The sequence below is a fragment of the Oncorhynchus keta genome, chromosome 4 (genome assembly GCF_023373465.1).
Source record: "Oncorhynchus keta strain PuntledgeMale-10-30-2019 chromosome 4, Oket_V2, whole genome shotgun sequence".
Lineage (NCBI taxonomy): Eukaryota > Metazoa > Chordata > Actinopteri > Salmoniformes > Salmonidae > Oncorhynchus > Oncorhynchus keta.
This window is the reverse complement of record NC_068424.1, coordinates 22,275,967-22,289,509: the sequence shown is the minus strand read 5'-3', so window position 1 is coordinate 22,289,509 and position 13,543 is coordinate 22,275,967. Positions and strand designations below refer to the sequence as shown.

The 13,543-nt window shown below is 42.7% G+C and overlaps 1 protein-coding gene across 4 annotated transcripts in view; it reads right to left on the bottom strand.

The window, feature by feature from the left end:
* LOC118370878 (lethal(3)malignant brain tumor-like protein 4) overlaps nucleotides 1-13,543 on the bottom strand; it is a 138,751-nt gene that overhangs the window by 89,191 nt on the left and 36,017 nt on the right. For all 4 annotated transcript variants that reach the window (XM_035756099.1, XM_035756111.1, XM_035756119.1 and 1 more), the window contains 2 exons: nucleotides 6,272-6,423; nucleotides 2,764-2,840 (listed from right to left, as the gene is read on the bottom strand). In XM_035756099.1, coding sequence (XP_035611992.1) covers nucleotides 2,764-2,840; nucleotides 6,272-6,423 — 229 coding nt within the window. The remainder of the gene's footprint in view (nucleotides 1-2,763; nucleotides 2,841-6,271; nucleotides 6,424-13,543) is intronic.

The following is a 13,543-nucleotide window of genomic DNA, read 5'->3' as shown; positions in this document are numbered from 1 at the left end:
TGAGATTTTGAGTGAAAACCTCCTTCCATCAGCAAGGGCATAGAAGATGAAACGTGGCTGGGTCTTTCAGCATGACAATGATCCCAAACACACCGCCCGGGCAACGAAGGAGTGGATTCGTAAGAAGCATTTCAAGGTCCTGGAGTGGCCTAGCCAGTCTCCAGATCTCAACCCCATAGAAAATCTGTGGAGGGAGTTGAAAGTCCGTGTTGCCCAGCAACAGCCCCAAAACATCACTGCTCTAGAGGGGATCTGCATGGAGGAATGGGCCAAAATACCAGCAACAGTGTGTGAAAACCATGTGAAGACTTACAGAAAACGTTTGACCTCTGTCATTGCCAACAAAGGGTATATAACAAAGTATTGAGATAAACTTTTGTTATTGACCAAATACTTTTTTTTCTCTCATTTTGTCTGTCATAGTTGAAGTGTACCTATGATGAAAATTGCAGGCCTCTCTCATCTTTTTAAGTGGGAGAACTTGCACAATTGCTGGCTGACTAAATACTTTTTTGCCCCACTGTATGTAATGTTTATGTCGAAAACACAAGGTGAAATTATAGACACCTCCTGTTGCCTAGTCCCATTGAACGTTACACTGACAAACCCACCAACTTTACTTTATCATCGTAGCTACTGACTGCAGATCAGAAACTTTTAAATGATTGACAGAATCAGGACTGATGGGGTGCTGATATGAGATCCTTGGTTTTATGTAAGTGAAGAGAGAAATCTTAGAGCTGGGCTGTCAAAGGATCAACCGTTCCATATGATGAGATTAAAGCAGAGCTATGGGGCATGATGTAGCCTACAGTAACATCTACTGCGGAGGAGGAGGTGGAGGTGAATGCTGACAAGTGTGGTAAACATTACATTTGCTGATGTCTGGATTAAAACACAAGCTACACTTTGAATGGAAATGCTATTGACAACTAAGTCATTGTGATTACATTTTACATGATCTGTGTACCATCTTATTACCACTTTCTTCTGTTATGTCCTGGTACAGTTGAAGTCGGAAGTTTGCATACACTTAGGTTGGAGTCATTAAAACTTGTTCTTCAACCACTCCACAAATTTCTTGTTAACAAACTATAGTTTAAGTCGGTTAGGACGTCTACTTTGTGCATGACACAAGTAAGTTTTCCAACAATTGTTTACAGACAGATTATTTCACTTATAATTCACTGTATCACAATTCCAGTGGGTCAGAAGTTTACATACATTAAGTTGACTGTGCCTTTAAACAGCTTGGAAAATTCCAGAAAATTATGTCATGGCTTTAGAAGCTTCTGTTAGGCTGATTGACATCATTTGAGTCAATTGGAGGTGTACCTGTGGATGTATTTCAAGGCCTACCTTCAAACTCAGTGTCTCTTTGCTTGACATCATAGGAAACTCAAAAGAAATCAGCTAAGACCTCAGAAAAAAAATTGTGGACCTTCACAAGTCTGGTTCATCCTTGGGAGCAATTTCCAAATGTATGCAAGTATAAACACCATGGGACCACGCAGCCGTCATACTGCTCATGAGGGAGACGCATTCTGTCTCCTAGAGATGAAAGTACTTTGGTGCAAAAAGTGCAAATCAATCCCAGAACAACAGCAAAGGACCTTGTGAAGATGCTGGAGGAAACGGGTACAAAATTATCTATAAAGGGAAATGATGTGGCTATATTGAAGCAACATCTCAAGACATCCGTCAGGAAGTTAAAGCTTAGTCGCAAATGGGTCTTCGAAATGGACAATGACCCCAAGCATACTTCCAAAGTTGTGGCTAAAGGACAACAAAGTCAAGATATTGGAGTGGCCATTACAACGCCCTGACCTCAATCCTATAGAAGACGTGTGGGCAGACCTGAAAAAGCGTGTGCGAGCAAGGACGCCTACAAACCTGACTCAGTTACACCAGCTCTGTCAGGAGGAATGGGCCAAATTCAACCAACTTATTATGTGAAGCTTGCGGAAAGCTACCCGAAATGATTAACCCAAGTTAAACAATTTAAAAGCAATGCTACCAAATACTAATTGGGAGTATGTAAATTACATTTCTGACCCACTGGGAATGTGATGAAAGAAATAAAAGCTGAAATAAATCATTCTCTCTTCTATTATTCTGACATTTCACATTCTTAAAATAAAGTGGTGATCCGAACTGACCCAAGACAGGGAATTTTTACGAGGATGAAATGTCAGGAATTGTGAAAAACTGAGTTAAAACGTATTTGACTAAGGTGTATGTAAACTTCCAACTTCAACTGTATATAAACAAAAACAATTGTCAAGTAAATAGTTAATGTTTAGATTTTTGTTATGCATTTGTTATGCATTGAAGGGCATGCATTACTAAAGAACAGCTGTGATGAAGTCTCATTCAAGATGATCCACGTGTCATATTGTACATAGAAATGAATGTCCTACTGATGTCCTATCTCCATACAATATGAGTTATGATTCTTTCAAGGTTTTTGATGTCCTATCTCCATACAATAAGAGTTCTTTCAAGGTCTTTAAAAAGTGTGTGGTGGAAGGGGGAAACTTACCAGCAAATTAGAGGGGAAATTAAATGAATAACTCATGATTTTACATGGAAGTTGAAGGGGGATTTAAGATAAAGGTTCATATCTTTGTACAAATATGGGGACTAAAGTGAGGAATAGCAAAACATGGCTGAAGTGGGGAGGAGCCAAGGTCATTTTAGAAGACACAATTCAAACAGCTTCCTCAATGACAGTATACTGTGTGTGCTGGACTAGCTACCCACCCTGAGGTGCAGTGAGAGGTCTTCCGTGGTCCTGGCACCAGCCCACTGGGTGGATGTGAGGGCTGCTGGCGTCACACCTAAAACATACAGACACACACTACACTTTACCATAGCATACTTTACATTATCTTCGTACACACGTACACTTCCTCATCTACACACCCACTTCTTCATCTACACGCACACGTACAATTTGATTTCAATCGTCCTGAGGTAAGATATTACAACAACCTCTAAATGCAATTTACATGTACAATACCTGGTTTGTGACCGGGAGAATATTGCAATTTCACTTATTGTACAGGCCGGCTAGATTAACATGTACCTACAAACACAATCAATCAGACAATACAATAGGAATTCCATTCATCTTCTGTGTGCTTTGAAATGACACAGCAGCTGTATAATTTTGCAGAATAGCCAATCATGGGGCTTGCCATGTCCCGACAGCCATGGTATTTGACCAACAATTCCACACATGCTCCCTGGTGAGCCAGTGCAGTGTCTGAGAGAATGCAATTGTGTGCAAGATGTGCGCGAGTTTGTGAACGTGTGAGCATGCAAGTGTGTTTGAGCCTGTGTGTAAGAGACACTGAGTGTGGGTGTACATGTTGAGTGTGTGCATGTGTGTGTGAATGTAATGAGCTGTGGGGAACCATGATTTCTGCATGTCGTTATGGGCAGTTAGGAGGCTAGGAAGCTAGGAGCTTCTCCTACTGGAATGTCTCGGTATGACACAGGGAAAGAGGAAAAATACAGGAAAAAATTAAAAATAAAATACCCTGAAAATATCTCAGCCAGGCAACTCTTGAGAACAAACGTTTGTCTTTTCCCAGAGACAACTGTCAGTTCTCCTCTTCAACCATTACATTATATCTAATTACACAGCTTCTATTTTTCTCCCACATCAGATGAATTGGGCCATGTCACATGCTATGTAATCAATGAAACTCCTCTTAGCAATTAGCTGGTAAACTGTCACTGATTCACTGACGACAGAATTTCAGAGAGATCTTACATTGAAGATGATACATGTACACACACAAAGATTCTGTACACACAGGTACACATACGTGCGCAGCCACACACACACACACACACACACACACACACACACACACACACACAATAAGGTAACAAAGCTAATTATACACAATGTAATATAAAGTTGAATGACACATGCACTACAGCTACAAAACAACATTAAAGTGTAACCTATCAGTTACTGACAGCAAACATCAGTAAACAAATGTTGATCACATCTCCTCTGGCTCGAACACCTTAACTTCTTCGAGATAGGGGGCGCTCTTTTAATTTTTGGATAAAAAACGTTCCCGTTTTTAACAAGATATTTTGTCACGAAAAGATGCTCGACTATGCATGTAATTGACAGCTTTGGAAAGAAAAAAACTTGGACGTTTCCAAAACTGCAAAGATATTATCTGTGAGTGCCCCAGAACTAATGCTACAGGCGAAAACAAGATGACATTTCATACAGGAAATGGTCCAGATTTTGAATGCGCTGTGTTCCAATGTCTCCTTATATGGCTGTGAATGCGCCAGGACTGAGCCTGCACTTTCTGTCGTTTCCCCAAGGTGTCTGCAGCATTGTGACGTATTTGTAGGCATATCATTGGAAGATTGACCAAAAGAGACTAAATTTACCAGGTGTCCACCCGGTGTCCTCCGTCGAAATTATTGCGTAATCTCCAGCTCCATGCGCATTCCATTTTCTTCAGAGGAGAAAGTCAACTGCCACGAATGATTTATCATCGATAGATATGTGAAAAACACCTTGAGGATTGATTCTAAACAACGTTTGCCATGTTTCTGTCGATATTATGGAGTTCGTTTTTGGAAAAAAGTTTGCGTTGTAATGACTTAATTTTAGGGGTTTTTCTTACCCAAACGTGATGAACAAAATGGAGCGATTTGTCCTACACAAATAATCTTTTTGGAAAAAGTGAACATTTGCTATCTAACTGAGAGTCTCCTCATTGAAAACATCTGAAGTTCTTCAAAGGTACATGATTTTATTTGAATGCTTTTCTTGTTTTTGTGAAAATGTTGCATGCTGAATGCTAGGCTTTAATGTTATGCTAGCTATCAATACTCTTACACAAATGCTTGTTTAGCTATGGTTCAAAAGCACATTTTGAAAATCTGAGATGGCAGTGTTGTTAACCTCTGGTCTGATTTTGACAAATTCCTTCATTTAACATTCAAAGTAGCAACAAGATACCCAAAATGTAATGCTAGACAGACACTTCCTTTTAAACTTTGAGAAGACAGAACCAGTTCCGCTGAAGTTTACTTCAGTTATATCAAAAATAGTGTATCATAACATAGTCTGAGAAGTTAAACTGAAATGATGACCAATTTCACACACACACGCACACTTTTCCATATTCTCATCAACTTCTAACTCACAAAAAGCTGAATAAAAACTGTTTTAACCCTTTACACTTGTGCACGTGTTGAAAATGGCAGATTTGGGCATTAATAAGCGCCTAAATTGGAACACAGTGACTGAACAGTAACATGCTACAAATGACGTCAAAGCTCTGGGAAATGCTATAAACTAAGAGGACTCGATTAATTATGAAAGCTGAGACGTGGAGGATTTTAGTAAATGCTGCTTTGATGTCATACAAGCAAGCCAAATGTGCCCTTCACATTTCCATATCATAAAACTCACGTCATATACAGCGGCAAAGTTTATGATGGCCACATACCCTGGTTTGTTCTGAACAGAATGAGCCTGTTTGTCTATTGTGAAGAAGATTTACTGCGGAAAATGCACCCATGACTCCTTTCTATGCGCACCAAAATTACGATCCATTTCTCTGAATTGCCTTGTGAAAGCCTGGCACTGTAAGATCCTATTTTATAATTTCGTGAGTGATGTAGGTAACAGAACGAGCTTTTAAAATGGGCAGTTTTTGGATTGCGTAAACAACACCAGTAATTGGGTGATGGCAGGAACGGAGGGTTGTGTTCAACTCTAGTACTTCTACTGTAGGAGAGGTTATAAACATTTTTAGGTCCTTATAGTTTAATGCTTTTTTTTTAGTCATAAGAAATTCCTTGAAATAACTTAGGAACTGCTCACACTTTGGAGAGGTGTGTGGCCACTTGAAGATACCAGTTAGTCTTCTCACTCAAACCTTTGTCATTTTTATGTCTTATGTTGCACCTACCCCACATTTTCCATGAATGTTCGTATGTTACTGAATGTATCCAGAGTATTTTCAGATTTCGTTATCAACAAATGCGGCAAATTGTACAGAAAATGTCAAATGCACATTAAATCAACAGTGTCATGTTTGGATTCAGTCTTGTGTCAGGAGAACTGTTGTGTCCCCCTAATCTCCAAATTGTTCCCTTTTAAATGATACCATGTTTATGCATTTATTATTTCTTCTGTAAGAAACATTTAAATGTAGCCCTATCCTTATAGGCCAATTCCCACAAGTGTAAAGGGTTAACTAAATTGTAGGTGTCTCACCAGTAGTCGTAAGTGTCGTCCCAGTTGTCAAAGTGAACCAGGAAGTGATTGTCCACGATGTCGGCCACCGAGGCCACACACACCAGGCATGGATTCTTTCTGTCCACTGCCTCCAGTTTCATGCCCACCTGAAACTTAGAGGTGCTCGTAGTCTGTTGACACAGAGAGACAAATCACAAAAGGGCTTCATACTTTCTGACTTTAAACTTAAAAGAAGAAATCATGCATTCATGTCAATGGAGGATTTAAGTAAATATTGACATACCATACACAGATTCTACCCTTAACCCTTAAGAAAAAACACATGAATTTCACACGTGATAACATGGTTTAATTTAAAGCAACATTTGATAACTTGAAATTACACGTGACAATATTTGAGCACTTAACATGAAAAAAATGTAAGCACGTGAAACCCCAGGTGTCAAATGTAATTGAGAATATTTCACTTTAACTGCAGGTTTTGTCTAGTTCCCGGTTTTCACAGAAACATTCTTAGAACGCTGTGCCATGCTCCCCTGTAGGTTTTTGTGTAGTTACAGTGAAAATACAGCAAATCTACAATAAGTTACTGTATTTGTACAGCTAAATTAAGGTGTTAATGTTAAAAGGACAGTAAGAGAGTAAAACCTCACTTGGGATTTGAACTCACAACTTCTTGGTTGCTACTGTAGCTTCCTTCCTGTAAGTTCCTGATGTGCCACCACGTCTATGGGTATAATGGATTGTCTATACAATTCCCTCAGAAAGAATTCACACCCCTTTCATTTTTCCAGAATTTGTTGTGTTACAGCTTGAATTGAATATTTATACAATTTTGATTTTCTGTACAGTTGAAGTCAGAAGTTTAAATACACCTTAGCCAAATACATTTAAACTCAGTTTTTCACAATTCCTGACATTTAATCCAAGTAAAAATTCCCTGTTTTAGGTCAGTTAGGATCACCACTTTATTTTAAGAATGTGAAATGTCAAAATAATAGTAGAGAATTATTTATTTCAGCTAATTTCTTTCATCACATTCCCAGTGGGTCAGAGGTTAACATACACTCAATTAGTATTTGGTAGCATTGCCTTTAAATGCTGAATGAATCCAAGATGGCGTAGCAGTAAGTCGTCCTGTTGTGTCATGTCCCATGTATATATCGTTTCTTTTTCGTTTTTTACATATTTTTCTTCGCATATCTCTTTAAGAACATTTTGCTAAACCTAAGCTTCCAAATACTCTCCTGCAACCCGCCTCACCCAATGTAGCTATTTTTCCTGAAGTATTTATATTTACTTCGGAACCGGAACCCCTCAACTGAAGCTAGCCAGCTAACCACCAGCTATGCTAGCGGTCTTCAGCTAACCGGTCATCAGCTAACCTTCAGCCTGGAAAGCTCTCGCCAGTTCGAACAACGCGACTCTAACCAGAACATAACGGACCTATTTATTTTTCATCCCCGGATTCCCACCGCAAACGGAACATTTTTTCAGCTGGATCTTCACAACTAGCTAGCTAGCGTTTCCACCCACTTAGCTTGAAGCTAGCCCGGTCAGAGCACCTGTAGCATACTCCTGGGCTACAATACCTGGGCCCACGACCGGTCTATCGATGTCACCGCATGAAGAGGAATAAACAGACTCACCCCATCGCGACGTCCCCCAAAGGCTAACTCTCTAGCCCTCGCTATCTCTCTGCTTGCTAATTCGGCCTGCTAACTGCTAGCTTGTCTAGCTCCGGTCCGCTAACTGCTACCTTGTATAGCCCGGGCCTAAGAACTGTTAGCTTGTTAGCACAGGCCTGCTAACCGTCTGAATCGCCGCGTCCCAAACACTCACTAGACCCATATGTACTCTCTATCTCTTTTCGATTTTTATTTTGTTTATACCTTCCGGAAACCTGCCTCACCCAATGTGATACGGAATCGCTATTATTTTTAATTTTTTAGAACACACTCAAGAACCTCCAGACGCTAACCAGCTAACTAGCTACAAGCTATTTAGTCATTGTTAGTTTTTTTTAACCTGGATAACACTCGCCAGTCCAGCTTCCCTGCCCATCCACCGCTGCCCCCTGGACACTGATCTCTTGGCTACATAGCTGATGCACGCTGGAGTGTCCATTAATCACGGTACTCCATTCTGCTTGTTTGTTTTATCTGTCGGCCCCGTTGCCTAGTCAACGCCATTTTACCTGCTGTTTGTTGTGCTAGCTGATTAGCTGTTGTTGTCTCACCTACCGTTTTAGCTAGCTTTCCCAATTCAACACCTGTGATTACTGTATGCCTCGCTGTATGTCTCTCTCAAATGTCAATATGCCTTGTATACTGTTGTTCAGGTTAGTTATCATTGTTTTAGTTCACAATGGAGCCCTAGTTCCACTCTTCATACCCCTGTTACCTCCTTTGTCCCACCTCCCACACATGCGGTGACCTCACCCATTACAACCAGCATGTCCAAAGATACAACCTCTCTCGTCATCACCCAGTGCCTGGGCTTACCTCCGCTGTACCCGCACCCCACCATACCCCTGTCTGCACATTATGCCCTGAATATATTCTACCATACCCAGAAACCTGCTCCTCTTATTCTCTGTCCCCAACGCTCTAGGCGACCAGTTTTGATAGCCTTTAGCCGCACCCTCATAATACTCCTTCTCTGTTCCTCGGGTGATGTGGAGGTAAACCCAGACCCTGCATGTCCCCAGGCACCCTCATTTGTTGACTTCTGTGATCGAAAAAGCCTTGGTTTCATGCATGTCAACATCAGAAGCCTCCTCCAAGTTTGTTTTACTCACTGCTTTAGCACACTCTGCTAACCCTGATGTCCTTGCCGTGTCTGAATCCTGGCTCAGGAAGGCCACCAGAAATTCAGAGATTTCCATACCCAACTATAACATCTTCCGTCAAGATAGAACTGCCAAAGGGGGAGGAGTTGCAGTCTACTGCAGAGATAGCCTGCAAAGTAATTTCATACTTTCCAGGTCCATACCCAAACAGTTCGAACTACTAATTTGGAAAATTACTCTCTCCAGAAATAAGTCTCTCACTGTTGCCGCCTGCTACCGACCCCCCTCAGCTCCCAGCTGTGCCCTGGACACCATTTGTGAATTGATCGCCCCCCATCTAGCTTCAGAGTTTGTTCTGTTAGGTGACCTAAACTGGGATATGCTTAACACCCCGGCAGTCCTACAATCTAAGCTAGATGCCCTCAATCTCACACAAATCATCAAGGAACCCACCAGGTACAACCCTAACTCTGTAAACAAGGGCACCCTCATAGACGTCATCCTGACCAACTGGCCCTCCAAATACACCTCCGCTGTCTTCAACCAGGATCTCAGCGATCACTGCCTCATTGCCTGTATCCGCCACAGAGCCGCAGTCAAACGACCATCCCTCATCACTGTCAAACGCTCCCTAAAACACTTCTTTGAGCAGGCCTTTCTAATCGACCTGGCCCGGGTATCCTGGAAGGACATTGACCTCATCCCGTCAGTTGAGGATGCCTGGTCATTCTTTAAAAGTAACTTCCTCAACATTTTAGATAAGCACGCTCCGTTCAAAAAATGCAGAACTAAGAACAGATACAGCCCTTGGTTCACTCCAGACCTGACTGCCCTCGACCAGCACAAAAACATCCTGTGGCGGACTGCAATAGCATCGAATAGTCCCCGTGATATGCAACTGTTCAGGGAAGTCAGGAACCAATACACGCAGTCAGTCAGGAAAGCTAAGGCCAGCTTCTTCAGGCAGAAGTTTGCATCCTGCAGGTCCAACTCCAAAAAGTTCTGGGACACTGTGAAGTCCATGGAGAACAAGAGTACCTCCTCCCAGCTGCCCACTGCACTGAGGCTAGGTAACACTGTCACCACCGATAAATCCATGATCCATAAAACTTCAATAAGCATTTCTCAACGGCTGGCCATGCCTTCCGCCTGGCTACTCCAACCTCGGCCAACAGCTGGGGCCCCCGCAGCTCCTTGCCCAAGCCTCTCCAGGTTCTCCTTTAGCCAAATCCAGATAGCAGATGTTCTGAAAGAGCTGCAAAACCTGGACCCGTACAAATCAGCTGGGCTTGACAATCTGGACCCTCTATTTCTGAAACTATCCGCCGCCATTGTCGCAACCCCTATTACCAGCCTGTTCAACCTCTCTTTCATATCGTCTGAGATCCCCAAGGATTGGAAAGCTGCCGCAGTCATCCCCCTCTTCAAAGGGGGAGACACCCTGGACCCAAACTGTTACAGACCTATATCCATCCTGCCCTGCCTATCTAAGGTCTTTGAAAGCCAAGTCAACAAACAGGTCACTGACCATCTCGAATCCCACCGTACCTTCTCCGCTGTGCAATCTGGTTTCCGAGCCGGTCACGGGTGCACCTCAGCCACACTCAAGGTACTAAACGATATCATAACCGCCATCGATAAAAGACAGTACTGTGCAGCCGTCTTCGTTGACCTTGCCACGGCTTTCGACTCTGTCAATCACCATATTCTTATCGGCAGACTCAGTAGCCTCGGTTTTTCGGATGACTGCCTTGCCTGGTTCACCAATTACTTTGCAGACAGAGTTCAGTGTGTCAAATCGGAGGGCATGCTGTCCGGTCCTCTGGCAGTCTCTATGGGGGTGCCACAGGGTTCAATTCTCGGGCCGACTCTTTTCTCTGTATATATCAATGATGTTGCTCTTGCTGCGGGCGATTCCCTGATCCACCTCTACGCAGACGACACCATTCTATATACTTTCGGCCCGTCATTGGACACTGTGCTATCTAACCTCCAAACGAGCTTCAATGCCATACAACACTCCTTCCGTGGCCTCCAACTGCTCTTAAACGCTAGTGAAACAAAATGCATGCTTTTCAACCGATCGCTGCCTGCACCCGCATGCCCGACTAGCATCACCACCCTGGATGGTTCCGACCTTGAATATGTGGACATCTATAAGTACCTAGGTGTCTGGCTAGACTGCAAACTCTCCTTCCAGACTCATATCAAACATCTCCAATCGAAAATCAAATCAAGAATCGGCTTTCTATTCCGCAACAAAGCCTCCTTCACTCACGCCGCCAAGCTTACCCTAGTAAAACTGACTATCCTACCGATCCTCGACTTCGGCGATGTCATCTACAAAATGGCTTCCAACACTCTACTCAGCAAACTGGATGCAGTCTATCACAGTGCCATCCGTTTTGTCACTAAAGCACCTTATACCACCCACCACTGCGACTTGTATGCTCTAGTCGGCTGGCCCTCGCTACATATTCGTCGCCAGACCCACTGGCTCCAGGTCATCTACAAGTCCATGCTAGGTAAAGCTCCGCCTTATCTCAGTTCACTGGTCACGATGGCAACACCCATCCGTAGCACGCGCTCCAGCAGGTGTATCTCACTGATCATCCCTAAAGCAAACACCTCATTTGGCCGCCTTTCGTTCCAGTACTCTGCTGCCTGTGACTGGAACGAACTGCAAAAATCGCTGAAGCTGGAGACTCTGTGTTGTCTGCTCACACTGCTATGCTTTATCTTGGCCAGGTCGCAGTTGCAAATGAGAACTTGTTCTCAACTAGCCTGCCTGGTTAAATAAAGGTGAAATATTATTATTTATTTTTTAATTGTTTAACTTGGGTCAAACGTTTTGGATAGCCTTCCACAAGCTCCCCACAATAAGTTGGGTGAATTTTGACCCATTCCTCCTGACAGAGCTGGTGTAACTGAGTCAGGTTTGAAGGCCTCCTTGCTCGCACACGCTTTTTCAGTTCTGCCTGCACATTTTCTATAGGATTGAGGTTGGGGCATTGTGATGGCCACTCCAATACCTTGACTTTGTTGTACTTAAGCCATTTTGCCACAACTTTGGAAGTATGCTTGGGGTCATTGTCCACTTGGAAGACATATTTGCGACCAAGCTTTAACTTCCTGACTGATATCTTGATATGTTGCTTGAATAGATCTACAATTTTCCTTCCTCATGAAGCCATCTATTTTGTGAAGTGCACCAGTCCCTCCTGCAGCACAGAACCCCCACAACATGATGCTGCCACCACCGTGCTTCACGGTTGGGATGGTGTTCTTCGGCTTGCAAGCCTTCCCCTTTACCTTCAAACATAACGATGGTAATTATGGCCAAACAGTTCCATTTTTGTTTCATCAGACCAGAGGACATTTCTCCAAAAACTACGATCTTTGTCAGTTGCAGACTGTAGTCTGGCTTTTTTTTATGGCGGTTTTGGAGTAGTGGCTTCTTCTTTGCTGAGCGGCCTTTCAGGTTATGTCGATATAGGACTCGTTTTACTGTGGATATAGATACTTTTGTTCCCGTTTCACCTCTTGTTTGAGTTGATCAATGTTTCTGCAGTGCCACCATGTTCATAGTTATTTCTTGGAACATGTATTAACACACTATAAGGTTATGATTGGGTTACAGTGTTGTTCTCTGGGGTACAAAAAAAGTCTAAGGTACACTTCACAGGCACACATATGAACTCAATTGGTATAGTTCGGTACATTGTAGGTATAATGTGACATTTTTCTACCCAATATTTCTAATATAAAAGGCACGATCATCACTGCGCTTTGATAAGTGAGGGCAATGTACTGGTGGGGCTCATTAGCATATTTTGTGGCATGGTCAAATACATACCAATACCAGTCAAAAGTTTGGACACACCTACTCATTCAAGGGTTTTTCTTTATTTTAACTATTTTCTACATTGTAGAATAATAGTGAAGACATCAAAACTGTTAAATAACACATATGGAATCATGTAGTAACCAAAAAAGTGTTTATAGTAGCCAGCCTTTGCATTGATGACAGCTTTGCACATTCTCTCAACCAGCTTCAAGAGGAATGCTTTTCCAACAGTCTTGAAGGAGTTCCCACATTAGCTAAGCACTTGTTGGCTGCTTTTCCTTCACTCTGCAGTTCAAATCATCCCAAACCATTTCAATTGGGTTGAGGTCGGATGATTGTGGAGGCCAGGTCATCTGATGCAGCACTCCATCACTCTCCATCTTGATCAAATAGCCCTTACACAACCTGGAGGTGTGTTGGGTCATTGTCCTGTTGAAAAACAAATGATAGTCCCACTAAGCCCAAACCAGATGGGATTGTGTATCGCTGCAGAATGTGGTAGCAATGCTGGTTAACTGTGCCTTGAATTCTAAATAAATCACCAACAGTGTCACCAGCAAAGTACCCCCACATCATCACACCTTCTCCATGCTTCACGGTGTGAACCCCACATGCGGAGATCATCCGTTCACCTACTCTGCGTCTCAAAGAC